The 27,539-nt window shown below is 38.5% G+C and overlaps 1 protein-coding gene across 2 annotated transcripts; it reads right to left on the bottom strand.

Annotated features, from left to right (window-relative positions):
• Nucleotides 1-117: 117 nt before the first annotated feature.
• On the bottom strand, nucleotides 118-27,452 carry tasp1 (taspase, threonine aspartase, 1). Of its 2 annotated transcripts, none has more exons than XM_057341957.1 (14): nucleotides 27,262-27,452; nucleotides 26,704-26,898; nucleotides 26,071-26,138; nucleotides 25,315-25,383; nucleotides 24,789-24,909; nucleotides 23,910-23,994; nucleotides 23,590-23,669; nucleotides 19,600-19,691; nucleotides 16,930-17,103; nucleotides 16,398-16,476; nucleotides 10,637-10,747; nucleotides 9,222-9,329; nucleotides 6,451-6,524; nucleotides 118-1,661 (listed from the first exon to the last, which is right to left on the bottom strand). In XM_057341957.1, the coding sequence occupies exons 2-14, from the start codon at nucleotides 26,831-26,833 to the stop codon at nucleotides 1,569-1,571; spliced, it is 1,284 nt and encodes a 427-aa protein (XP_057197940.1). In that variant the 5' UTR covers nucleotides 26,834-26,898; nucleotides 27,262-27,452; the 3' UTR covers nucleotides 118-1,568. The 2 variants fall into 2 exon arrangements, with proteins under 2 accessions (XP_057197940.1, XP_057197939.1); XM_057341956.1 differs by having other exon boundaries at nucleotides 27,274-27,452.
• Nucleotides 27,453-27,539: the final 87 nt, after the last annotated feature.

Genomic DNA, 27,539 nt, shown 5'->3' with positions numbered 1-27,539 from the left:
TCCAAGTTTATTTTAAAGTGAAAAAGTAATTTTTGCTTATTTTGCTTAGCTGCATCAGAACAAATTAAACCTTTAAGAAAGTTCAATGCCTGAAGGAAACCACGAATAATCCATAAAAACATTGACCATGTCTCAGTTTTATTGAGCATTATAAGAGCAAGAGGTTATTACAATCTGCTTTTGCAAACGTTTACAGACATTTCATAATAAAAGTCAAGTAAAACTAAAATAAGCAAATATGCATTACATATTTCTATAGTACTGCAAGAGATTTAACTAAAAACAAAGATCTAAACCTCAAGATCGCCTATAACATCAATCCACTAAACACTACCCCTTGTCAAAAATACCCTCAACATATTTGATGCAGTGTCACTTTTAAATACATTTTTGACATCCTCTCATTCTTCTGCCGTTATAAAATACAGATCTGTTTTATCTGCTTACAAATATATTTTGCATTCTCAAAGATGGACTAACAGTCTTTTTAAGCTTGCTTTTTGCAGTCCCCTTGTATCTCCTGAGCACTACACATTATGCATTAAAAAACACAAAGCTGTTCACCTGTTAATGCAGCTCAAGCACAGAAGTGCACTATGCAGCTTTCAAGGGTCAAGTGAAGTAAAGGTATGCAAAAGAAAAGCATACTTGGATTGCTCATCATGCCCCGTTCAAGAGAACTGGGCATGTAGTTTGCTTAGTACACTTACAAGCAGTGCAGTTAGTAAAAGTAGTGCACATAAGTAAGACGCTAGGCGAAAGTGCATGTGCATCTAGTCTCGCTGGAATCTCTTACTGCGATCTAAATGCAAACAAACTTGTGGCAAAACCATCAATCATGAACCTGTTTTAAACATAGTGCAGATAGTTTGATTTACTAATAGTCCAACTCTTTAACTAAACTCTTATAGCTTAATATAAATGAAAAAAAGGCGACTCCTTTCATTTTCAAAAGGATTCAATCCAGTAAGCTATGCTGCGTACATACTCAACCAGACTTCAAGCACACAACGTAAAATCTAATAAACCTACTCAGCTATATATAAAACATATGTAATAGTAAAACTAATATCAAACGTCAAGTACGAAAACATAAGTAACGTTAATGACACCCTGTTTTAACATCCCATAGCTTATTTACAAAAGGACGGTGCATATTCCAAAAGAAGGACTAGATCAAGTCTTGTCCAGCACATACTAGAAGCTGAGAAGTTTCTTGGAAGCCCACTAAAACCAGAGCAGGGCACTAGTCCTGAAGTGCACTTAGCATGTCCTTCACTGCTGACTTTGGCCCTCTTATCAAGTGACAGTAAAACAGGTGACGACCTTCGAATGTAACATTAATGGGGAACAAACTGGTTTTATAGGAGAATTGAATAAATAATTATACTGTAAAATGATTATATGTGTGCAAGAAAGAAAAAGAAGACAAACAATGGAAGTAAAGACGTATTGCAACCATTTTCCCCATTTATAATTGTGTCCTACAGTGACAATGCCAAGCCCTTGCTACAAAGGTCCTAGTGCTGGCATATTGCTGCAGAAATAGAGAGTGATTTCACACAACTTCAGTCGCTCCCCGTTCCAAGTCGACAAACTCCACCTTCGATTGCCAGCGACTGTCCTGCCACCGCCCCAGGAGGAAGTCTGGATATGCGAGTCTGGCAAACAGAAAGAGAGAGTGTGTTTAGAGTACGCATGAGTGTGGAGGAGATGCGCACAGCTGTTGCATGCTGGGAGCGAGGCGTCTTCGATGGAATCAAAAGCAGCTGCCGCCCGCCTCCAGCGCATGCACAGCCGTGCTCTTTGACAGGTTACAATAAGTGGCCCTTGGCGAGCAAATAGAATCAAACAGCTCCCCGTCAGAGCGTGTGGAGAGAGTGACAGTGGAGGTGTTATCCCGGCGCACCCGGGCCACCTGTCACCAGCATCGGCCCTATTGAGATGACACACATATGGCGGCAGTCAGTGGAAAACGGTGACCCCCTTTGACGTCCCTGTGAGTCAGTTATGCTTTCATCTGATCCATAACTCACACCCACACTCTGTATAAACATCTAGCATGGTCCAAGACAGGTTATTGATTTCATTGAGTGAGGTAGCGAGTAAGAAAACAAGTTAGAACACCCACACTGTCCACACAACATTTACTACAGGGGTGTAATGAACAATACACTCAGTTCGCAATGCATTTACATTTAAGTGCGTTCATTTAGCAGATGCTTTTATCCGAAGCAACTTAAAGTGGAGGAATACAACAAGAGATTCATCATAAGACGGCAATAATCACGAGAAGTGCCATTAATGGACTCCGTGCACAAGTGTAGTGACAAACTTCTGTTGTTGTCAGAACTCGGGATATCAGTTTCTGGTTTACTTTCGCATCGCCAATGTGGGTATTTCTAAAACGACTTAACAAGGTTCGTATAGGTTTCTGAAAAAAAAGTGAACTTGAAAAACCATTAAGTTACAACATTTCTTAGTCCCTTATTGGGCAATTCTCCCAGAAAAGCACACTCACGGCAAGGCGAAAGAAATAGCCTGCCCACGCGTCAACCGATGAGCGATCGGAAGACCCGCTCACCATCAAGATTGGCGTTACTCTTGCGATAGTGAGAGAAGTTGAGGTGTGTTTGTTTGTTCACGCCATTTCAGTGATGGAGGTTATATAAACGCTGGATATGCAGATCGTTTGAAACTGATAGATGGAGCGGTCCCAGCGCTAAAAGATGCCGGACATGAACCCCACGTGGTAAGGGAAACGAAGTCATATGTCTGCCGTAAGGGAAACTAAGTCATATGTCTGTGTTTTGTTAGCAATCGGTGCATAAGTGCATAATGTAAAAAACAGGAATTTATAGTGAATCAATGCGATGATGTATTGTGTGCTCATGATTTAGGTCCTCCCCCCGCACACCCCCACGAGGTCGTATTTTTCCGGAAATAATCGTACAGCTGTATCTATCTTTTATAAATGTGATCAAACTAAATACTCTTCGAAGATACGAAGTATGCAATACTTCTCTATAGGTAATCAAGATTAATATGAACTGCACGTTCAACAGGACCTTTAACGTGAGATTATTCAGAGATTATTTGTGAAATAAGAGCTCGTTTTTTGACGGCAGCTAGTGTGTATTACAAGTACATTTTGACAGATATATGGCTTCCCCGGTTGTTGTTTTAGAATTTTAAAGTTTTAATTAATTAATATTGCATATAGGAATTTATAGTCTGTTATATTTGACCTGTGCTTCTCTCTCCTTTATCCTAAATGTGTGCTCTCACTGAGCGTGTGTGTGTGTGCGTACTTGTCTGTGTACGTACGTGTGTGTGTGTTGTGTGTGTGTGCGTGCGCATCCGTGTGTGTGTGTGTGTCTCTATGTCTATGTGTGTTAGTACGTGTGCATATTGTGTGTGTGGAGTGTTTTGTATGTGGGTATGTCTGTCTTCTGTGTTTTCAACCTTTTCTTGTTTCTGCAGGTACAACTTTAATTATTTTGCTTATAGTCAATATGTCTCATGTACAGCTGCTTTGTAACAATGAAAATTGTAAAAGCGCTATATAAATAAAGTTGAGTTGAGAGTTGAGTTGAGTTGTTCAGGTAACGTTAAGTGGTTTTAGAAATACCCACATGAGCAATGCGAAATTAGACCGGAAACTGATATTCCGACTTCTGGCAACATCAGAAGTTCATCACCACGCTTATGCACAGAGTCCATAGAAAGTTTGAGATACAACGTTCAGATAGTAAGGGAAAGAACGATATAGTCGAAAGGTTTTCAGTAAAGATGCAACGATATATCGGCCAATAATCGGCATTGGTCAATAAACAGAATTTTTCACACTATCAGCTATCGGGCGATCATTTTAAAACACCCGGTGATCATGGACAATATATCCTATCAATCAAAAGAGGACAGAAAAAAATGCAATGAATTTGTGCTCTGTATATAGTAAATCTTAAGAAACATCACCAGTTTGATGTTCAATATTAATAGACATTATATGAATTAATAACAGAAAGTTAAGAAATATTCATTTAATTTTTAGAATCGGTATCTGTCCTGGCATCGGTAGATATCACTCTAACTAATCGGCTATCAGAATCTGTGGAATAATTTAGTATCGGTGCATCTCTAGTTTTTAGGATGCAATACACAATACTGGTAAATGGAATGCATCAACGTAAGGATTATGGGTAGGACAGTGAAGGAATCACATCATGTAACTTCACTACAACTTTTTTTCTTGATCGCCTATGAAACATTGTCCTATACATGGATAAAAGCTTTTCATTATACATGTCCATGTGCTTAAAAAACACAAGCGTCTTTGTGACTACGTCCCCCAAGTATTCCAAACTGACGTGGAGTTCCACAATTTAGTAGACATTTCTGTCCTTTGTGACAGATTTATTGGTTCACTTCCCGAAAGCTCAAAAGATGTTTTCCTCTAAAGAATGCATCTAGATTTCCGAAGAAAATTGGAGTGCTGCTTGGCTATGCAAAACTTACCACAACCAGAGGGTGCTGCGAGCAGCGGCCCACCCGACCAACACCCTACCCTGTTGCTAAAAGGTTGATAACTAAGGTTGTTCTGAGAGGATTTTAGCACATTGATATGTGGTGTGTTTAGGGTTGGCTGTTTACTGGGTCAAAATGGCTTGGGTTCCTTCTACTGTATGCGTTTTAATAACATCGATGTCAGCCATCAACTCTTAATAAGATTGATTCTCAAGCTAAAAGACAACAAGCAGCATTTTGAAGCTGAACATGCTTATTGACTTGCATGGGTTTTTTACATGTGGTTGGAATTACCACTGCTGTGAATAATTAAGAAAGCAGATAAGACTCGATCCACTGCGGTAAACCAGAGATTCATTCTGGACCGAATAGACATCAACACTCACCCAAGCATTTAAGCGGTTGGACATAATCAGAAAACGGCTATTCTTAAGAGACATTACCAAAAATATGCCATTAAAATTCCTTCCTAACTGCCGTGTCAAAAAATCTCAAGCGTATGATGTGTTAAAGAGCTGAAAACCAGTGTGTTCAAACCAGAACTGGGGCTGTAGTGTAAAAAGCAGATCTATGACAATGACCGAGCTTTAGCTGCGGTTCTCACATTCCACTTTGTTCACAGCCACAAAGTGCCGTCCCTCTTTCCGAAGGCTAAACGGAAAGAAACGAACAGCGACACCCATTAGCCACCAACCAGAACGGGAATAAGATGAGAATCTTGAGTTGTTTTCCAATAGTAGTTATGTATGGGGATTTGGGAATCGAGTTGGAAGGTTTGAAATCTTGCCATCCTCTCTGGCCTCAGAAAAAAATCTACATTCCAGGCTACCGCAGAGGTTTTCAACTGTGCTCCTGGAGACCCACTGTCCTGCAGAGTTTAGGGTCAGGGTTGGAGGTGATTTCATAAAGTATTGCTGTATTAAACTGTCAGAAATTTGTGGCAAGTTAACACAAATACCTGTCAAGAGGTTTTTATCGCATTACGGATGGCAAACAATGCAGGTACAGCGGGCAGGAAATTACCCCGGCAAATTCAATCTCTTCTCACAAACACTTCCTGAAGTGACAACATGAAACGCTTTCAGGAGGTTTAATATCTTAGCACCTTCGTCCGTGCCAAAGAAAGCGTTTGTCTTACTTCAAAAGACCATCATTAGTCAAATTTCTTTGGCACTTCCAAAATGAAAGGCCCTCATACAGGCTCCTTAGACACTCCAGCTCCAGCCTACTGCCCAGCATAGCAACTGTGTAAACAGATACACAGGTTTGGAGGTAAGGACAAGATTCATCTATGCCGGGAATATGAGCCAAAGAGCTTGAAGGAACAGACAGCCCCAGCTTCCAGCCAACGCAAACCCAAACTGACAACAGACTGGACAACGAGTACACTGGCTCCTACGAGAACAGACTGGAGCCCCTGTTCCGAGCGCAAATCCAACAAAGGACTATTCTTAAATGGTTTAACGCACACTTCCAGATGCGCTCGGAGCTACTAGCGTGAATAGAAAAGGTTAAAAAGGCACGCAGCTCTGGACTGGGTTTTCTATCTCGCTGAGCTGCCAATCAACTCTCGGCTTTCATCTCATCAAACGAGCATACACATACCACAGTACAATACACAGAGGAATGGAAGGAATGTTTCGGCAATGGTACAGAAATGAGTTTGTGTCTTTCTACTACACTCTTTTCTAAAAGTGGTCTGAAGATGCAAGCAGACCGGTCAAATACCAGGAACTCTTGTTTAATAATGACACTAACAGCCGTATATGGGACCAGAATGTGACTTGCTTGATGATATCCAGCCATCTTGAGCTTTGAATAGAATGGGTCACATCCCACAATCGTTCTCGTGGAGACAGCAATCGTTCTCGTGGAGACAGTCTGAGTATCTGATGTTGAAATGTCACTGTAGGAATGTCTTACCCTGGCTTTGCTGTCCTGGGCCGACATGTATCCAACACACATGCTCTCTGTAGTGTGGCTCCACAGAAACTCCACTGCAGAGTGAGAGAGAGAGAGACAGAGAGAGAGAGAGAGAGAACAATAGTGAGATTCAACTACTAAGCAACTGTTAAATGACTCATTTGTTTGGAAAGACAGGATGGCATTTCAACAAAACCTAATCTAACACCATGTCTACACCGGACGCCTGTCGCGTTCGGTGTAGACACGGTGTAAGATTGACATTGGAAAGGTACGTCTTGCAAAACTGTGCATCATGGCTGGTATCGGCTTTGATTGTAAAGCGACTATTCATTGACTGTTGACTCATTGTAATACTCGGAGACCAGAACAGACCAGTTTCTTGTGATGTTTGTGAAAGCAGCGAGCTGCCATGTTTATCCCTGAATGTTTAAACAAAAATGCCTGGAAAAGTAGTCAGCATCTTTAGGCGTAAAGAAAGGAAGTGTGAACAAAACATAGATCAGGAAACTTCACGAAAAACATTTTAAAACATTTTCAGAATCTCAGATGATTAAAAAAACTAGATTATCATATATTATGTGATGTTTTTGCCCTTGCAAACATTATATGGGCAGTTTATGGATGGATCACTGCTGTCCAATCACAAAGTAGTTCTTCTAGACTACAAGTTACACCAAAATACTACCCATTTAGTTCTTAGTGTAAATATCATTATTATATGTGACCTTCGACAAAACCAGTGGGTCAATTTTCCGAAATTGAGATTTATACATCATCTGAAAGCAGAATAAATAAAGATCTGATTTATGATTTGTAACACCGTGTCTACATTGGACGCGACAGGCGCGAAGCGACATGACAACCCGCTAGTTCTTAATGGGCCGCGCCACATCCGGTGTGGACAAAATTTGAAATTATACTGGGTTCTAATGCGTTTTTTCACATCGGTCGCATCCGGTGTAGACACGGTGTTAGGATAGGACAATATTTGGCAGAGATACAACCATTTAAAACTCTGGAATCTGAGGCCGTTTTCAGACCTGACTTCTTTTTCGAAGCTGCTAGCGTCTGTTTTACATTATAATCCCATGGAGTAAACCGTGTTTTCAAAAAACGTCCTGAGCGCTTTTTTAAACGCCAGCGCCGGCATCTTTTTCTGCAGCTCAGGGCGTCTTTTCAAGTTGAAAAAAGTTAAACTTTTCTGAAAAAAACGCCCTAAGTCAAGCTCCTTTTCACAGCTAAGCAATGACAAGCCAGTAGCGAGACCTGTCGTTTCCATAACAACATGCGAGGAAGGTGATTGGTCGAGCAGGATCCTTCTCTAAAAAATAAAATGGCGGCCGAAGCGCTGATTTGAACATATTTTTATATGAATTAAAGTTTATTTTTCACTTTTAATAACTTTCGATTGCATTTCTAGCGAGACATTAGTACTGTAGTTTTAAAATATGTGGTTGGTTTTTGCAAAGACGGTCTCTGTTTATAATTCAAATAGACTTCCCTTACTCTGCCTATATGAATCCTGTGTGCTAAGCTGCCTTCATGCACAAACGCTGCCAGCTTTTCTTTTTACAAAAAAAGCGCTCTTGTCAACTTTTTCTTCTCAAAAAAGACGTCAAGTGTGTTCATGAGGTTGCAAAAAAATCGAAATATTGAGAAAATCGCCTTTGAAGTTGTTAATCAGAGATGCTGTAGCAGGCCGTTTCTAAGAACAGGTTTGTTTTAACGCTGTCTATTGGCTTTAATGACATTGTGTAGAGTAGATGAACCCGAAAGCAAAAATTCTAAGCTTTACATAGATACCAAACTTGAGTGGGTAATTCCCAAAGAGTGGGCAGCAGCAAGTGAAGTTTGTAAGTCTGTGTGTTTCTGGCCATTTTTATAAGCAATTTTGCTGCATCCACTTACAAAAAATAAAGTTTTGATATATTTAGTTCAACCTTACAGCTCAACCTTGTCACATGCAAACAATAACGTGTGAGGCTAAATCTTTTAACTGGCATAAGCTGTAGCTGGGCTGAGTCAATCTGGCAGACTCACTCAAACAGATTTTGTACATTATTGTGATTTACAAGGTTCCCACACTTTTTTACCAATGAAATTCCAAGACTTTTCCAGTCATTTACAAGGCCCTGAAATTACACATGAAAAATGTTTACGGATACTTTTTTCTGATAGGTTTCATCATGTTTTGGCTTCTCTACTTAAAGGGGTAGTTCACCCAAAAATCATTATTCTGTCTTAATTCTGTCATCATTTTCTCACCCTCAAGTTGTTTCAAACTTGTATAAAGTTTGTTGTGCTTCTGAACACAAAAGAAGATATTTGGAAGAGTGTTTGTATCCAAACAGGAAAAAAACTGCTATGGTAGTCAATAGTGCCCCAGAACTGTTTGGTTACAAACATTCTTCCAAACATCTCTTGTGTTCGACGGAACAAAGAAATGAATACAGGTTTGAAAAAACTTGAGGGTCAGTAAATGATGACAGAATTTTCATTTTTTGGGTGAACTATCCACTTAAAAACAGTTAAAACCAGTGTAAGGTGGCTGGTTGGTTTTAGATGTTTTCACAGCCTTGGTCCTAGCTGGTTTGAGTAGAGTTTCAACAACGTTTGGCTGGTTGTAGCTGGTTAGTCTTGAGGACCAGCTTGAGCCAGCCACTAGTCTGGTTTTAGCTGGGGGGGTTTCGCAGGGAGAAGTTTATTGTAGTACACAGTGGTGTTTTGTCACCATAGTGTTGTGTTGTTTTGGACAGAAGAGCACATACCAAGCAGAGCCTTGATGTCTTCAGAATTCTGCGCTTCTCCACACGTGCAGCACCTCAGAACGATCACCCCACCCAGAACACAGTCCTCACCGGCCAGGAACGGCGAGCCTTCGGCACACAAACAAAAACAAGCCAGACTCATTTCAACCGTGACCCTTTTTCCAGTACAACCAGATTGACTTACCACTACAATCAGTCTAAATCTCAAGCATACATGAAAGTGCATTAGAGACATCTAAGAAAGTCCAGTGATCCTGTGAATGATTTGTTAGTGCTCTGTTCTGGACGTTAATGAAATGAGGCTACACATTCATTTCCTTGCTTTCCCTGCCAACATAAACGACTGAAAACAATTATTCTTTTCAAAGCTTTTGTTTTATTAACCGTTTGAGAAAAATTGGATGCGAATCAACTTTTTGCTCTTTAATAGGTTAATGGTGGAAGACGTCATTTCTGTAACCCCACATGGAGCCGTGATAAAGGGAGCGTTGAGAAAGCAGGTGGGAAGAAAGCAAACACTCACAGTTTTCCACCGAGGAAAAAAGCAGCATTATAAACTTCAAGCCCATTACAATGATCACATCTCAAAGCCAAACTAGCAATGGACGCAGACTTAAACCACACAAGCTTAAGGTCAACGTGGAGGTTTAATATTACCTCAGAAAGGTGTTTGGCTTCAATAAAGCCATGCTGGTTTTTCACATAATGTTGTACAAGGAGTACAAGGCTCTTTTTTATGACATTTTCAATTGTGCTGGTTTAAACACCATACTTAGGCATCTTATAACATAGTTGTATTCAATATTAAAAAGGTTTTATTCCATAAAAGAAAATAAAATGTTACACAAAAAAAATATTTTGGACATTTATGTACTACATTCATTGTAAAAATGTTTACTGACCAAGCTTTGCAACATTTAAACACACAGGGAAAATAAGAAAAAAGGCCCTAAATATCTGCAACAAAACTATTAAGGTCACAGGCCAAAACCAACAAATTCCCACATGCACTGTGTGTGTTATATTTAATATGAAATCCAAGCGGTCACCCAGCTTCACGAGACCAGAAAGACAAAACAACAGAGCAGAGCTTCTGAACATAAAAGACCACTGACATCTTCAAATACGATGTCAACAGAGTATTTACTAAATCTGAAAATAACTGTGGCCGCACAAATATGATTTAACCAAAAACTTGTGGAGCACGTTCAAAAGAATGCCATTGATCCCTGTATCCGAACAAACAAACCAAAAAAAGAATTGCGGCGGTCGTATTTTTGTAGTGCTCATTTCCAGTCAAGCAAGTTGTTAATGATTTTGTTGTTTAGTGTTTAGTTTAGGGTTCCTCTTACTCACACATACCAAGGTGAAGCGATGTAAGAGAGAGAGGACGAGTGTTTGTGAAAGTCACTCACTGATGAATTTATTTTGCATAGCCTCCAGTAGAGCCTGGTGTGCGTTCTCAGCCTGCATGGCAGCCGAACATTCTCTGGCCAAAATGGTGCGAATCAGGTGCTCTCCAGAGCCTGCAATAGTACAGACAAGCAAAACATTCCTAAATCCCACAATTATATATATACAGCCATGGAAAAAAATTTAAGAGATCATTCCAAATTTTTTAAAATCATTTCTAGATGTATTGTGGCCATTCCAGTTCAGTGTGTTAAATTTCAACAAAATCAAAACTCAGGAGTGACATAAAGTCATCCAACAGCAATGTGAAAGACTGACAGCATGACAACTGATAAAAATCGAGGTTATCACATAAAAAATAACTTTTCCTAAATGCATGTACAAATATTACTGTTGTATTGCCTAAAAGTAAATATGAGCTTGTTTTCTTTGTAGTATTTGAGGTCTGAAAAAATACAAAACATGTACAACTTTTCTGTTATTTTGACCTGTTTCTCAAGTTTTCATTTTCTGCAAATGAATGCAAATAGAAACAAAATTGTTATTAGAAATAGTGTTAGTAGTTCACAGAATTAAACAAAAATTATAATTTTACCAAAACATTTTTTAAAAATCTCTTATTAAAAGTCTCCTATCTTATTCCACGACTGTATATATTTTTTAACAAAAACAGCATTTCTTAAGCAAGAAAACAATTAGATATCAAATACAGTGGCATTAAAAGCAAACAATATATGAGCACAAATTATGCTAGAGAACCACAGCGAACTTTCTTTTCTCTCGATTTTAGGTGGTTAGTGAATGCCTCATTTTTTGTAAATCATCAATTCTTAATGAATGTTTACAGTTTGTGACTGAACAACATCTATCACACAATTTTGCTGCAGTAACTCTTTATGAGAAGGTCCTTTAAGCAAGCGCGCCCTGGAAAAACACGCATCTAGCAACCCACAGCGTCTCAAATGACAGCAAGACTGTGAGACTCTGTGCTTATATGACACCGAGCGCTTCTTAGAACAAATTTCCGCAGCCGTACAGAGAACAAGAGCAGCTTTGCATTGCTGAACTATGTTCCTTTGGAGCAAATGATCTACCTGAAAGACAGGTGCAGGCCTGCCGCCTCCTATACAAACAAGGCGTGATGAAATCAAAAATCTTTCTGAGGTAAAAGGGTGCTGATGTTTTGATAACAGAAAGAAAAGCAGGGATTATAAATGCTGTAAAATGAAAGGTCTGTGTCCACGCTTGTTCATATTTTCATATAAACTACGAAAAAAAACTTGGCTGTTTTGTTATATATTATTCAATGGTCTGAAATGTCTAAATAATCATAACATCAAATGAAAAGACTGTAACCGCATTTCAGACTAACTGTGACTGGCAGCAGGTGTGTAAGGAAATGTTAAATATAAAAATTGTAAATATCTTACTGTCAAAAAAAGAACAGCCAGTCATAGAAATTTTCCTTTCAAAGGCAAAGTCAAGGGCAGCCAGGTTTGAAAAGAAAAAGAAGGGGGTGTTAAGAAATGCCTTAAACACAAAAAGTCTGGCAGCAGCTCGACCCCGAAAAACCATAAAGTCTAATGAAAATAGCCGTGTTGTTTCTGTAAACACAAACGTGGGTCTCGTAAAATATCAGGTAACTACAACAAAGCTCTGTGCAGGTTTGTTGCCATGACAACGAGATGCTAATTTCTTTTCTTTTCGTCTTTTTTGTATTTCAAACAAGAGAGCGAACAAACGTCTGGCTCCACCGTTGGCCTATGGGATTCCTTTTGTGCCAATAAGAATGAACGCAAACTTTTAAAAAACGAACAAAAATATACAATGAGAAAGAAAATAAACACTTTGATAATGAAAACAATAAACTCAATTGCAAGAAAGTGACATGATTTTCAAATAAACTGCTATTTTTCTTAACAATTTTCTAAGTTTTGTTTTTGCAAATAATAGTTTTGAATTCGCTGCTAGATTTTTCATTTGCGCTTTCCGAGTTTTCGTTTACGCTTCTCAATTTTTCGTTCGCCTTTCTGGCACAAATCTCACGTGTAGGCAGGACTTATGGCCGCTTTACACTGATTGGCTAGTGAGTTTTTGATTGACAGCTCCCTGATAAGGAAGTCGATACTGAAGACAGTACAGTGCAACGAATCTTAGAGAACGATCTGCATGCTGTTATCTTTATTGTTTGTACTTAAAACTACTTTCTTATTTAGTTAGTATATTAGTAATTGATATTTGAAGTTGGCAAATCATGCGCGGTGTGGATCCAAGCGTAGTTTGCATAGTTACTGTACAGAGATTAAAACTTTTAGCGATTTTATTATCTCGGTTACATAAATGTACCTGAGGGTGACTTGTGTCCAGCTGATGAGGAGGATGACGATGTCACTCTTGCATACAATATCCTTTTAAAGAATTAAGTCCACTTATAAGTCAAGTACTGTATCTTTCTTTTTAAACTCATGGTGAATGTACAGTATTATACCCCTTTCTTTACATTCACAGGAAGTACACCTCATAAAACAGTACCAATACATTCAAATGACATTTATGTTTTTTAAACGCTACAACAAAACACATTCATAAGGTGACACAATTAGAGGCCTTTAGAATGTTTTATTAATATAGTCTGCCTCTTGCAAACAACAATTTCATTATGTATTTACACACCTACATAAAACAGGTTAAAGAAAAGCAGAAGAGAGACTTCTTTAACTATAAACAAACATTTAAAGATAGAAACAATACATAAAATGCCACCACAATTATAATCTATAAATTAGAAATATGAACTTGAAACATAACACTTTATGTCCTCAAAACTCACTAGGCATCTCGTTTTCCTGATATCATTGTAATTATAAATTATAGACTGCTGTCTTGAAGGCCTCTAAACCCATGTAGTTGTAAAACCTGCATGTGAATATGGCTAACGTTATCTATCCTGTCTTTACTCGACGTTGGCTTGTTGTTACGGCGTGATAGAGCCTGGAAGCGTATCCTACTTTTAAGTGCGTGAAAGTTGGCAACCCTGCTAATATACTAACAAAATAAGAAAGTAATTTAAGTACAAACACTAAAACAACACTATACAGAAAACCGCAAGCAGATTGCTCTCTAATCCACTGCACTGTCTTCAGTATCGACTTCCTGGTCAGGGAGCTGTCAATCCAAATCTCACTAACCAATGAGAGTAAAGTGGCCATAAGTCCCGCTCACACATGAGATTTGTGCCAGAAAGGCGAACGAAAAATTGAGAAGCGTAAACGAAAACTCGGAAAGCGCAAATGAAAAATCTAGCAGCGAATTCAAAACTATTATTTGCAAAAACGAAACTTAGAAAATTGTTAAGAAAAATAGTAGTTTATTTGAAAATCATGTCACATTCTTGCAATTGAGTATATTGTTTTCATTATCAAAGTGTTTTTTTTCTTTCTCATTGTATATTTTTGTTCGTTTTTTAAAAGTTTGCGTTCATTTTTATTGGCACAAAAGGAATCCCATAGTTGGCTCGCTATTTTCAGGTTACCGTGAACTCTTCAGAAATAAATGTTACTGGCAACATTACAGCAAGTTAACAGTTGATTTAACAAGCAAACAGTGCCATGATAGCGCAAACTCTATTTCCAGTGGAAAGTAAATAAAACAAAAACCAGAGACGGCATGAAAAGGCCACCAAAGGAAACAACACCAACTACCCGGTCGCCCTTTAGCGAAAACCACAGCGAACGCACAGGGCGCGACGGGGTTGACCTGAGCACCCGCGCGCAAGCAGGAGAACGCGAGCTCCGTGTGTCAGTACGAAGCCAGAGTGATTGTTTTTCTCTTTTGATAGGAACGCCTTTTAAGTTGGGAAATGAAAAGCAGGTGAGCCGCTCGAGCGCACATTCGAACGGGCCGTCCTCGCAGTCATGCGCTTTCAATTTTGAGGAAGATGAAAGAGAAACACATGCTGAAATGGCCATGGGGGAGAAGGTGATAAAATGTGTGATTCTGCTTTTGTTTTCGGAATGGCGAACGATCAAAAAAAAAGAGGCACAAAACACGACGCGAGTTTCGTGCCTGTTGCATGCGAGTTGTGCAATTATAAAGTAAAATGTCAACAGGGAGCACACATGTAAAACAGCGCTCGTAATATTTCAGAGCTGTTGAACCGTGCGATTGAGGAAAATCTCACGAAAATGAGAAATGATGCTTTGAATATGAAAACGGCAGCCAATTTATAGGCATATTACAACAAAAATATGACGTATCATGAGAAATCTCCTACTTAATGATCATTTACTGATATAAAAAATGAGAAAAAAATCAATTATTACCTTAACTATAACACCGCAATACAACATGTAATGCAATGTGTATAGCACAATGCAAAATAAACAACAAATTCTCTCAAAGAACAAGTGTGGCCAACAACAAAAACAACAGTTGTGCGATTTTGCTTTACTAGAGGAAGTCATACATGCTGCACCCCTGTGCAACATGCCAAGTCTGAATGAACCACAGTCTCTCTCAACCGGGCCAGGTGTGCATTCACTCAAGAGATCGGGCCGGGCCAAAGGTGCTTTCACACCGAGGTGCCGTGGGCCACTGAGGCCAAGTGTATGGATGTGATTCGAAGAAAATATGGCCTTCATCTTTCTAGAAGTTGTGCAAGTGATTACGGTACAGGAAAACATATTAACAGCAGCTACGGTTCGACCAATCAAAGCCACGTTTTTTACAAGGTGTCTGGTTGTTAAAGCAACATCGTGCCTTGTGAAATATTACAATAAATTACAGGTGCAGTTATGCCTGAAAAGTGCTTCACACAGTGTCGTGGTTATGAGCTGAGCAAGTGCACATTTATGACACCTGATATCATTTACTCCAGTTGTTGAAAAGGAATTAAACCGAGGTACTCAATTCTACTCGCCCGAATGTCACCATATTGCTTGTATGCACATCAAAAGAAATGTGGCGCATCCACCCAAACAGACTTTTCCTCTTCTTTAATCTTGACCTGTTGAGAATAGCTTCATTTATTCAAACCCGATTGTCTCATCCTCTTCCGTGTCTAACCAGGAATAACAAGCTGTTATTCCTGTACATCCTCTTTGGGCACAAAGGACAAGTGCGCTTGTATTTGTTGTATAGATGGTGAATCATGTCTGTGGCTTATTGACCTGGCCTTGACAGACAATATAAAATAGAAAAGCTATTTTGATTCATGTGACAGAATGCATTCGTTTAAAAATGTAAAGCATAGGGCCTTGGGTGCCGTTTAAGGCAGAAATACCAAGCAAAGAATGAAGTCTTGAAATATGTCCTACCTAAGTGTCTGGCTAAATATAGGGTTGATAGTTCACCCCAAAATGAAAATTCATCATTTATTCACCCTCTTGTCATTTCGAACCTGTGTGACTTTCTTTCTTTCGCATGAACACAAAAGAAGATATTTTGAAGAATGTTGATAACTGGCACCCATTCAATTGCATTGGTCTTGTGTCCATACGTGAATGGGTGCCAGCACTGTTCGGTTACCAAAGTTCTTCAAAATATCTTCTTTTGTGTTCTGCAGAAGTAAATGATCACAGAATTTTCATTTTTGGGTGACTTTAAGGTTATAAACAGCATAGAAAAACCAAATTTGAGTAAAAATGTGCTTTTGCTCAGTAAATTAAAGCCAGTTCGCTGGTGACTTTATTAGAAACTACAGCTTGACGTGTGGTTTTAATCACATAATAAGAATTACAGTCACATAGACTTTTTATTTAATACCTGAGGTACTCGCAGCTGTAGAGTAAAGACTGACATCACGACCGTTTTCAGCCCAGCAGCCACACCCATAATGAGCGGCCTGAGAGACACAAAAAAACCATGTCAGAATCACAAAATATCCAATACATTTATAGATTTAAACATTCATTTTCGATTGGTTTATACCTGCTTTATACCTTTAGATGGTTTATACCTGCTTGTAAAGTATTTTCTACCTAAAACAAAGGCCTATTCACACCAAGGGTGACACAACAACCACCTGATAAATGATTCTTCCACCAAAACTATTTACACGGTGCAATGCAAATTTTCTCTGCAGAGAAATTTGCATATGATGTCACACTCCTGGAATGGGAAGTAAACGTAAAACAGTGTAATAGATTGGCCTGTGCTGACCACTGTGTTTTGTGTGACAAATTATTGGCTGTTATTTTGGTATTGGTGGTGTGTTGGGTCATCACTTAAGATAAGAACAGAAGAACAAGCAAGGCTTTAAATAGAGTGATTAGAAGGTGCCAGTGCCAAGAGTTACCTGTCCTACCCGGCCCGGGTGTTTCATTGCCAGTCCCCCGCTGGATACGGCAGCGGCCACATTCCCTTCCCGATCCACCACCACCGCCCCAACCGTGTCCAGACAAGCCGAATTATTCTCCTCACCTTCTACCATGATGTCCGCAACATGCTCCAAGCAGCCAAAATCATTCCCCTGAACACGAAATTGCTGTTCAATTACAATTTCCGATTACACACAAAGATATTAAACAGCGCTTTGAGTTTCTGCACTCTAACATCCTGACTTCATTTACACGGTGAAATCGTAAATAAATGTACTCTTTTAAAGTGTCAATGTATCTTCATGCCTAACCGTGGGCCAAGAAAGATGAACAAAGAAGTTGTAGTTTCTGGCAGCATCACAAAGGCATGTTTCCAGAACCTATGCTAAAATGAAACACAGACTGAACGCTGTTTTTTTTCTTTTGATGGAGTCCATGCCGTCTGCTTCAAGACCCAGCTGTCTACCACAACCAAACATGAACCTTCTCACCAACCTGAGAAATGAAATATACTTTGCTTTCTAACTTAAGCAAATAAACTCCAATTGTGGCCCATTATCTATCAGCGTCTGACAAACGATCCTAGCGCTGTCATTTACAATGTCTAAAGTGGTCATGTGAAAGGACTGTTTTCATTGGCTGATTGCTGTGTACTTTGGAAAGAGTTGATGTGGGCTGAAAAAAGCACAGAGCGACTTATTTTTATGATAAATTTGCCATTCCTGGGAAACCTGCGGCGGGAACGTGATGATTTTAATTTATAATTCATTCTTCCCATGAACAGAGTCATTACTGGAGCTCAGATCTTCAGACATCGAGTGATTGTTACATGAAATAACTTTCTAAAACATCAGACTAAAACAGATTTATCAGCAATAAATTTGACAAATTCCACCCCGGCACAACTCCTGCCTGCAGAACTTTCCAAAAAAAGAACATAAATTTTCCTCTCCTTTGTGGGTAGCTGTTTGTACAACCTTTACGTCTTAAAAATTAGTCCACTTTGTCTTTGTCTGGGTTTGTGATGAAAACACGTTGGTATTGGGGGAACTTAGAAACTGTTTAACGCTGCTCCAACCACAAAAAAGTTTGAACAATGAATTTCCAAGAAATCAAAAAGTTGAATCTATAACGTCTTAACCGTGAAAAGATGAGATACACTTTAAAAACGGCACTAAACGTTAAAAATACATAACAGAGTTTACAGAGGGTTCTGTCAAGCACATTAAACCCGTTAAAAATGAGCAAGATCCAAGATCCAACTCATGGCCTCCAGACAAGCGACACAAATGCATTTCATCCCCAGTATAACAATAAATATACCACATATCAAACAAACCACAGGCCACTTGAGAGGAGACTGGGGGATGTGTTGTTATCTTAATTACCATTTAATGCATAGCTTTGGAGCAAAGAGTTTATTGAACCGGACTACATTTAGAAACAAGGACGCAATGTGGCTCCCTACAGGCACAGATCATTCAAGTAGACAGAACCAACAGGAATCATTTACATTAAACTGATGCTATCTTTAAAACAAACCATACAAGCTTCTAACTCCAAACATGAACGCCATATACTCTCCACCCCAGTGTATTTGTCTTTCTTGTGGAAAAACATTTTCGCCCAAATTTTCCCTGGGATATTCAGACTGTAATTTGCAGTTAATGACCCACAAGTGACCCACGTTTCGGGTTCTCTTCGAGACCACACAAGCATCACACCGAACTCTCCACTGAACGTTCGGTACTGGAAGCTATTTTCCCTCGACACCTGCATTCCATGTGTACCTGTCAAATCGCTTCCTTGAAAAGCGACCAAAAAGTACGGGAGATTCAGCATGTTCTAGCACATTACGGGAAAGAATTCGCCCCCGAAATAACTTCAAGATGTGGGTGAGGGAGATCGGGCAGCAGGGCGGTTTTGGTGCTGAAACGCTGTGGACTCTCAAATCACAGCGCTGCGTCAACAATCGTCTTAAATCTCTTTCACAAAGCCTCCAATCCAACCTCAAATGAACCTGTGATGTTTGGTTACATAAAAGCGGAGAAACAAACGATCCGTCAAATCAATGATGTCGCAGAAAACATATTGAAGTAAACATTCTCTAGATAACAAGTGCGTGACCAATGTCGATATCAGCTCCTGAGAACCGTGTCACCTCGGTCAAATTCCTTAATGTGTGATGCCTTGTCAGCAGTGCGTATTTGTGTGTTTCCTGTGATCGTGAGTAATTAAGGTCCCACGTTCCTCCTCAAGGTGGTCATTACCCGATGGGTTTCCTCCTCTTGGTATGTGGTGGTTTTGAATTAGAGGACTGAACAGATGCAAATCCTGTTATCAGTCCAGTAATAATGTCAGAGCGAATGCCTCTGCCAAGCCGTGTTTAAGCCTAATTAAACGTGTTGAACTCAATGGAAGGGTGGAAACCTATAGATCACGCATTTATAGGAAAAACTTTTTTTTGTTTAAAGAGGTCTTTCTCTTTTTTTGTAATGAGTGAGTTTAGAGAATGCCCAAAAAACGTATTTTGCGCTTTACAGAAAACCCTAAAAACGAGCTTTTATGCTGCAAGCCAGATGCTTTGCAGTAAAACAAGCAATAAAAGATCTTAGATTAATTTATTCATATTTTACACATTCACTCACGCGTCCACTTGATTGTCGTCTTCTCTTCGTCTCCACCTGCTCCGCAAGCTCCATCTTCCTCTTGTTCCTTTTGTAGGCCGACAAACTGAACTCTGAAAAGGCAGATAAAGCCATGACAGATATTACTCCACTAGTCTGACTTCCATCTAAGACTTCCATCTAAAGGCTAAAATACACTACAAGACTTTTAATCACATTTTGCCCAGATTTTCAGTCTGGACATGTTGCAGAAAGTCTGTGCCAGTCTGCAGATTTGATCAGTTAGTGTGTTTCTATCTGAAACTTTCAAAAAGTCTGCAAGTGTATGATGTCTAGTTAAAAAAATCTGTTCAGATTTTAAAAATCTTGTAGTGTATTCCAGCCATAAGACAAAAATTGTGAGTGCGTGCTTGAGTCATGACCCACTGCGGCTGACTCCTGTGGTCTTATAGCTGATCTTATTATTGGTTTTATTCTTCATGATTATATGGTGCAGCAAGAGTGTGTTTTTCGAGGGGAAGCCTTGATTTTCATAATAAATCAGTATATGGGTAGAAATGTTGTTGGATCCCTTTTTTTTCTCTCCCTAAATAGTAGGTTAGTTTATGGCATCAGATCATTTCGAACACACACACAATCTCTTAAACACTGTAAAAAATGTGCTCAATAAGTCATTTTAACACGTCGTCCATACTTTCTCATCAAAATAATTGATTCAACTTCATTTTATCCGTTTTGAAATGCAACTAGATTTTTTAGGTCAGTTTAATATCATTTAAATGTAAGTGCCAATTTGATTTAACTCTAAAATTTAAAGAGTAAATATTTTATGATTTTTAAGGTCCTATTTTGGTTTATGGAGCGTCCAACAACAAGTTTACGTACATACACGGTGTAAAAACACTTTCATTTTCTAACAATAGGCAGTTATATTAGATCACTTCTTGACTGACTCTCAAATGCTTCGTTCGGCGATTCATCCTAATCCCTTCCTTTCTGTCAGCCTACTCTGATCTGATTGGTCAGATGGTCTAGTCTGCTGTGATTGGTCTACCGCGTGCAGTGTCGCAAATGGAACGTAGGCGGGCATTACACGGAGTGACGCAAATCTGACCCGGAACTGAAATTAGAACCGACTCGTTCGTGTGATTCAGAGTCGACTCCTCTTTTCCCAAGCCAATAACTTTGTTATTCGTTCACTTTCAGCTTTACAACTTGGCAGACTGCTTACATACACACACAGCAACATTACACACTGAATGAAATGTAATTTTAAGGACATTGTAATAGTTACTCTTTAAGGGTGCGTTCATATTTGTAGTTCGGTTCTTTTGGTCCGGACCAAAAGAAGACAAAAATAAATTTAGTCCTGGTTCGCTAATCTTTGGCAAACCTAAAGATATCGAACCTAACAGCTTATGTGTAAAGTCGCAACGTGATTGGACAGCTTTTATGATGTATATTTTAAAAAGGAAATTACCGGAAATCCAATGCTGTGTGCTGGGTTATACATGCTCAATATATGCCAGCGCATATGAGGTTATTTTTAGCAAGTCGGTAACTTGCAACGACCTCATGAAGTGTTTAAAGCAGTCAAAAATGGCACCAGGGATTCCTCCGTTACATGTGCAAGCACAGATCTAATAAACAATCCTTTTATATTACCAAAGATTTTCGGGTCGTATATTGTTATCACTTCCTGTTTTTGGTTCTGTTCCGTGCCTTTGGTCTGTGTTGCGTTCATATTTAAATCAAACCGCACCAGAGTTCGTTTGAAAGTGGACCGAGACACATCTTTTCAGCGGTCATGATCTGCTTGTTTGGTGCGCACCAGGGTTCGGGTGGCAGCGATCACACATAAATAAACCGCACTAACAGAGTCCGATTTAATCGAACCAAACAAGGCATATGTGAACACACCCTAAGAATGCTTTCGAACCAAAGTTTAATTTTTTAAATTTTTTACAGTGCAGGAGAGTCAACATGGGCATATAAAAGTATAAATGCAAATGATTACCAAACGCTAGAGCATTCCACTTTGAAAAATCTTTTAGTCAAAGCAAGTGACTAAATAAAACAGGAACATTTAAAGGGCTAGTTCACCCAAAGAAAAAATCTGTCATCATTTACTCACCATCTTGTCATTTCAAACTTGTATGACTTTTTTTCTTCCGCAGAACACAAAAGTAGATATTCTGAAGAAAGTTGGCAACCAAACACCACTGGCACCCTTTGACTTCTATTGTATTGACACAAAACTAATGCAAGTGAATGGGTGCTAGTTACAAACATTCTTCAAAATATGTTCTGTGTTCTACGGAAGAAAGAAAGAAAGACATAGAGGTTTGAAATGACAAGACGGAGAGTAAATGATGACAGAATTTTCATTTTTGGGTGAACTATCACTTTAAGCCATTTAGCAGAATTGAATGCAATACAATAAGTGCAATTTGTTAAGGTATCGTTTTTAGCCAAATGAGAGCACATGTATTCATACTAATCATTGACAAATAAAACTATTATATGCCACGTTAAGCCTTACAATTGTGATTGAGGCAAAGGTTTTGATAAAACCCTTACAATAAATGCAAAACTAGGTATCAGGTTACTTCCTGTCTATGTATTTTAGTGAGAGCTGAAAATAATTGGTGGGACTTCAATTGTAAGACAATGAAAACCAGATTGACATTTCATAAATGAACACAAATGCTTGCTGCAAACAACTGCAATAACAGGTTAAACATATGCAGGCAAGAAAAAAAATAATCACAATTCAGTTTGCAAACATTACAGACATTATTAGCCACATGTTGAAAGCATTGAATATTATATAATAGTCCATTTAGATTTTTTAAAAGTCTAGTGCGCACAATTAAATACGTCAAGTCTAAATAGAGTATGAGGTTCAGACTGAATTAATTGCAGAAGTTTAATACTTACGGTTAAGATTTTATAAAAAGAAATGTCTATACAGTGTAGCCTTGCCTTGCAAGCACTGTAATTTATCTCAAGACTGCCAAGTTAACATTTAACTAGGCCTAATGAAGAAATACAATTGCTGGCTGGGGAATGCAGAACGAAAATATCTTAAACAGATTAAACCTTTGTCACGCACCAAAATTGATTCGACATCTGTCTGCTAAAACAAATCTTGTTCCAGCGTCCAGATTAATCTTCATTTACCCTTGAGATCGTTCCGATTATTATGCAAACATTGTCGTCTTGCTATCATTTTCAAGTACCACGCAATAACAGGAAATGCTTTGCAACAGCAACATTTTGTCCATATTTAAGATCTGCAAAAAAATAGCATAAGATGTCTGCCCCCTGCCTCTTCATTTTCCATTGTTATGTGAGTTTGGCAGGAGAAATACAAACCATACAAACCACACAAACATAAAAACTCCTGCGTGTTAAAAAAATAAGAGAATATATTTCAGGTATGATATTTTTTGTGATATAATGAATCTATTCTTTCAATTATTAGTAATTAAACGTACAATAATTGATTAATAATTTAAGAAATACTAAAATAAAACAGCCCATTACGGGCAGTGTGTAACAGGTTGAAACATCACCGCTGGCCTTCAACAAAACCTTTTATTACATTATATGGGAGAATAAATTGCAAGCTTCTTTAATAAAGGAATTTGGACAGCCGTCTCACCTTACACATCCAAATAAAAGGGGAGGGAATTCTGTGGCTTACATAAAACCCTTTTAGACCAATTAAAACTGCCTGTAATGTGCCGTTTCTTACTGAAATACAAGAGCCTTTCAACAAGACCTGATGTATCTTACCTCAAATCTGGCATTCAAATTTGCTCTTAAACTTCTTGGCTTAATTTATTAATAACAGTAAAGTGTTAACAATTTTCAGTAATTCAGAAGCCTTTTCGGCAAACCCTTCCAGATCTCTATTTACAGATATAGACCTAACAAAATGAGAAACATTGCTGTAACGCATACAGAAGTCAGTCTATAGAAGAGTGTGGGTGGTCTGATACTCACTGGTGGTCATCTTATCTGTCAGGCATGCTGGGATACCGTGGCTGATTGCCCATTGTTCTGCTCCTCTGCCCACTAAGAAACTGACAAAGAAAAGGAAGAGCAGAAGGGCGATTTCATCACATTACAAACCTTTCACGAAAATTTTCATGTTTCAGGGTTACAGTTATACTTTCAAATAGGGCATTTAAGCCATGCTTTAAAACTTCGATTCTGAAGCTTTTTTTGCAAGTATTTATAATAAAATGGTACCAATATTATTTATTCCATGTATATGAAGTCATTTCACATGAAACATCACACGCAGAAAGAGTAGAGCTCACCAGGGAGGGATCCTGCCAGCCGAGAGTTTTCCTTTCTGAGCTTCACTCAATAGTCTTCTAGCCACCAGCACAGGGTTTTTGATTCCTAATGAAAAAGTGAACATTAGTATCATTTTGCTTTCAAATACAAAAATCTGCATTTGCCTTGCTCATACATTTTGTTATCAAAGGATGGTGTTGTGTTCGTTTTACAGAAAAAATAGTACCCACAATGCTGCATTAAAGGAATAGTGACAAATGACAATGACAAATCTGAAATAAGTTAAACTATTTTGTGTGGATGGGAAGAAAGAGGGTGTACATACTGTACATCAGTTTTGATTTGTTTTTACTGTTTTCACAGATAATACAACATCTTCAACAGTCAAAATGATAAAAAGGGGAAAGCAGCTTTCTCAGAAACATACACCTCCGGTCAAACGTTTCTGGACACTTGAATGAAATGTTTCTCGTTGTCTTAAAAAGGTTTAAATGACTGAAATTAATTTTATAGACAAAAATATAATTGTGCCAGTATAAAATTTTGTCTAATAAAAATTGACTAAATGATGAAAAAGCAGCAGTCAATAAAAGCACAGAAAAGATGGGAAGTCCTTTAATATGGTTTAAAAAGCATTTTGGGGTGAAACCCAAGAAGCTGCTTGAGAAAATGGCAAGAGAACATTTCTGCAAATTTTAGGCTGATAAATGTTAAGATGATAAATTATGACAAGTTTTATTTTTGTTTTGATGGAAACATAATCCTAATAGTTCCCTTGGTGTTATTCTACAGTTTTGATGAGCTTTCTGTTTTTCTAAAAGGTAAAGTGCTCAAGTTGCTGAGTAAGTGTCCAAAAACATTTGACCGGTAATGCAGCTTTCTTTTTTAAGAGAACCCACCACTCAAAGCACCAACAGCTCCATAATTTAATGATTTGCCATCCATGATGCTGGCATCACACTCGATCTCACCCGAAAGGTTCAGGTTGGAACCGGTACCCGCATTGGTGAATGGGGAGTCCTGTAAATAAATATCAATAATTTCTTTTAGGAAAATGACATCCACACACAAAACCCACTAAAATCACAAGCTGAGGGGATGGATTTATATATCCCTGTGTTAACCTCTTTCTAACTATTACATAATAAGCAAACATTTATCAATTTCTCAAATATCACTTCTATTTTTTATTAAATGTGTACTTTTTGTATAAAAAATCTTCAACTTCTGTCAGCTTCAACAACTAAAAATAAGCTAAATTTGAGTTTTTGTAAACATTGCTGGCTGCTAGTTTGTCTGAGCTTTGGACAGGACTACCTATATGTTTCCACAATGGCAGACAGGGAGCAGGGTGGAATGGAGAGGTCCCTACTGAATTAGAATGAACTTGAAAACCACAGCTGTGATGCTGTGATCTGCCATCACCTCTAGCTCTATAAGAGCTGCTGTCACAGCCTCCAGTGCCAATCCTCCAGCTCGGAGTCGGTCCACTGCCTGAAACACATTAAATCACAGCTGATGACAGAAACCTTACACGTGCCAAAACATAAAACCAACTCGATGTGCACAGAATGTGTGAATTCTGACTTACTTCAGGTAATATTTTTAAAGCGTTTAAAGCAGAAATAGCATGCTAAAATAATGTAGTCAAAACACAAAAAAAGGGATAATTTAATACAAATGGCTAAGAATGAAGCTGATTTCATGCTCTCTGCTTGACAAGCTTTAGGCAGCGAGTGTGGAACGTTACATTAAGCCGGGCAGTAGCTCAGACCGCTGCTGGTGTCAGGTTATCAACACATAACTCAAATTCCCTGACACAGGTGTTTTACTGGAGCTTGATCTCTTATTTTCAGCCCTTACACGACACTTCAGACACACGCAAAGCACTGCACATACACTTGCTGTTCTGTGCAACACTGTTTGCTGGAAAAAAACTTCAAATTCACCTGGTGAAGCTTAGAGACTTTCTGGGGCGTGTATTAATATGCAGGATAAAAAATGTAAGAAGCTCTAGAAACAGGCAACTACGTCCAAACCACACAAAAATATCACAGAGCTTAGGCTGACATCTTGCCAACGTGACCTCTGGTAGAGCTATTCAAAGGTTAGCGGTCACAACAGAAATGTAAAGTACCTTTAAGGTTTCAAGTTTGGAATGAAGAAGCACATGCAACTCACTTTCTGGCAAGCTCTCTTGCACACATGCTTGTATTCCTTGGCTTTGGATTCCGAATGATACCCTGCCCCTGAGGGGATGGATCAAAATCACGAAAATAAGACATATGTAGATGTATTCAATTGCCTACAGTTTTCCCCATTCTACCAGCAGACCTTTGTAAATAAAATACATTTTCATAAGTTCCATTATAAACTAAATATTAAAAGCAATAGTTGAAAAAAAGACAATGTTATTTATTCACCCTCATGTTGTTTCAAACATAATTGTAGGCTCTCCGGAACATATTCTTCATAAGAGACAACACCACCAAAACAATTATTTGCATATGTTGAATGAAGAATTTGACCCAACATGAGAGTAAGTAAATAATGACATAATTTGTGTATTACTTATGCCATAAATACAAATGTTGTCCATAATATCAAAGATTACGCGTAAGAATTCCCAAAATGTTCTGCATAAATGTTTAATGGTAACATTATACATTCCATGTAAAAATATTTAAATACAAAGTAAATAAAAATATATATATTTTACTAAAGTATGTTTATGTTTATATTCTTTATGTGTAGTTATTTTACAAGTGCTATAAAATTACATTGATGATACATCAGAAAAGGACAAAAATTCACCTGCGTGTACCAGCACAAACCCCATGGCTTTCCCATCACAATGGGGCTCGGTGCTGTTCATTATAGACCCTGAATTGTTTAGTGGAGACACAGTCTCCTTGCAATCTGCGAAATTTTCTAGATTTTCCATGACCCGTATTCAGTGTAGCTTGCATTTTGCATCATTCATTCACAACTAACGTACTTCTCCAAATCCTAAGAACAGGAGAGGGAGAGAGGGAGAGAGAGCGCGAGAGAGAGAGAGAGAGAGAATGAATCAGCATACACACACATCTATATATCTAAACCAAAAGAAAAGAAATACTCAGTATTTGCAGATTACAGTATTTGTATAATTAGTGCACGACTGTAAATGATCTTTATACACAAACACTCTAACAATTTGACCAGCATGAAAACATTATAGACTAACGTTAAATATATCAACGCTTGCTCACGACATGGTAGTAGTAAGAATAGTTCAAATACAAAGTACAAATTTAATTACGATTACATTAAGCCTCAGAACATTGTAAAATCTCACTGTTCCAACCCAAAACAGAATGAAAGAATACAAACTATATAACTCACTCCGATGAAATGTTTAGTTGCATGCCGACAGAAGATCGCACTTCTCCATGATTATACGCATGGTTCAGCATCTCTGTCATAAACACAAACACACAAGTTTGCTTGAAATGTGAGTGTAGATGTGTGTCTACTGCATGATTGTGATGTGATGATAAGCGGCGCATGTGCGCGCGTCACACCAAAACACTTCCTGGTTCAGTGACACACGTGACTGTGTGCTGCAAATCAGCGGCCTCTAGCGGCAAAGTAGTGTGTTGCGTTTAATG

Source organism: Triplophysa rosa, linkage group LG9, assembly GCF_024868665.1.
Source record: "Triplophysa rosa linkage group LG9, Trosa_1v2, whole genome shotgun sequence".
In the NCBI taxonomy this organism is placed as follows: domain Eukaryota; kingdom Metazoa; phylum Chordata; class Actinopteri; order Cypriniformes; family Nemacheilidae; genus Triplophysa; species Triplophysa rosa.
This window is presented reverse-complemented; position numbering and strand designations above follow the sequence as displayed.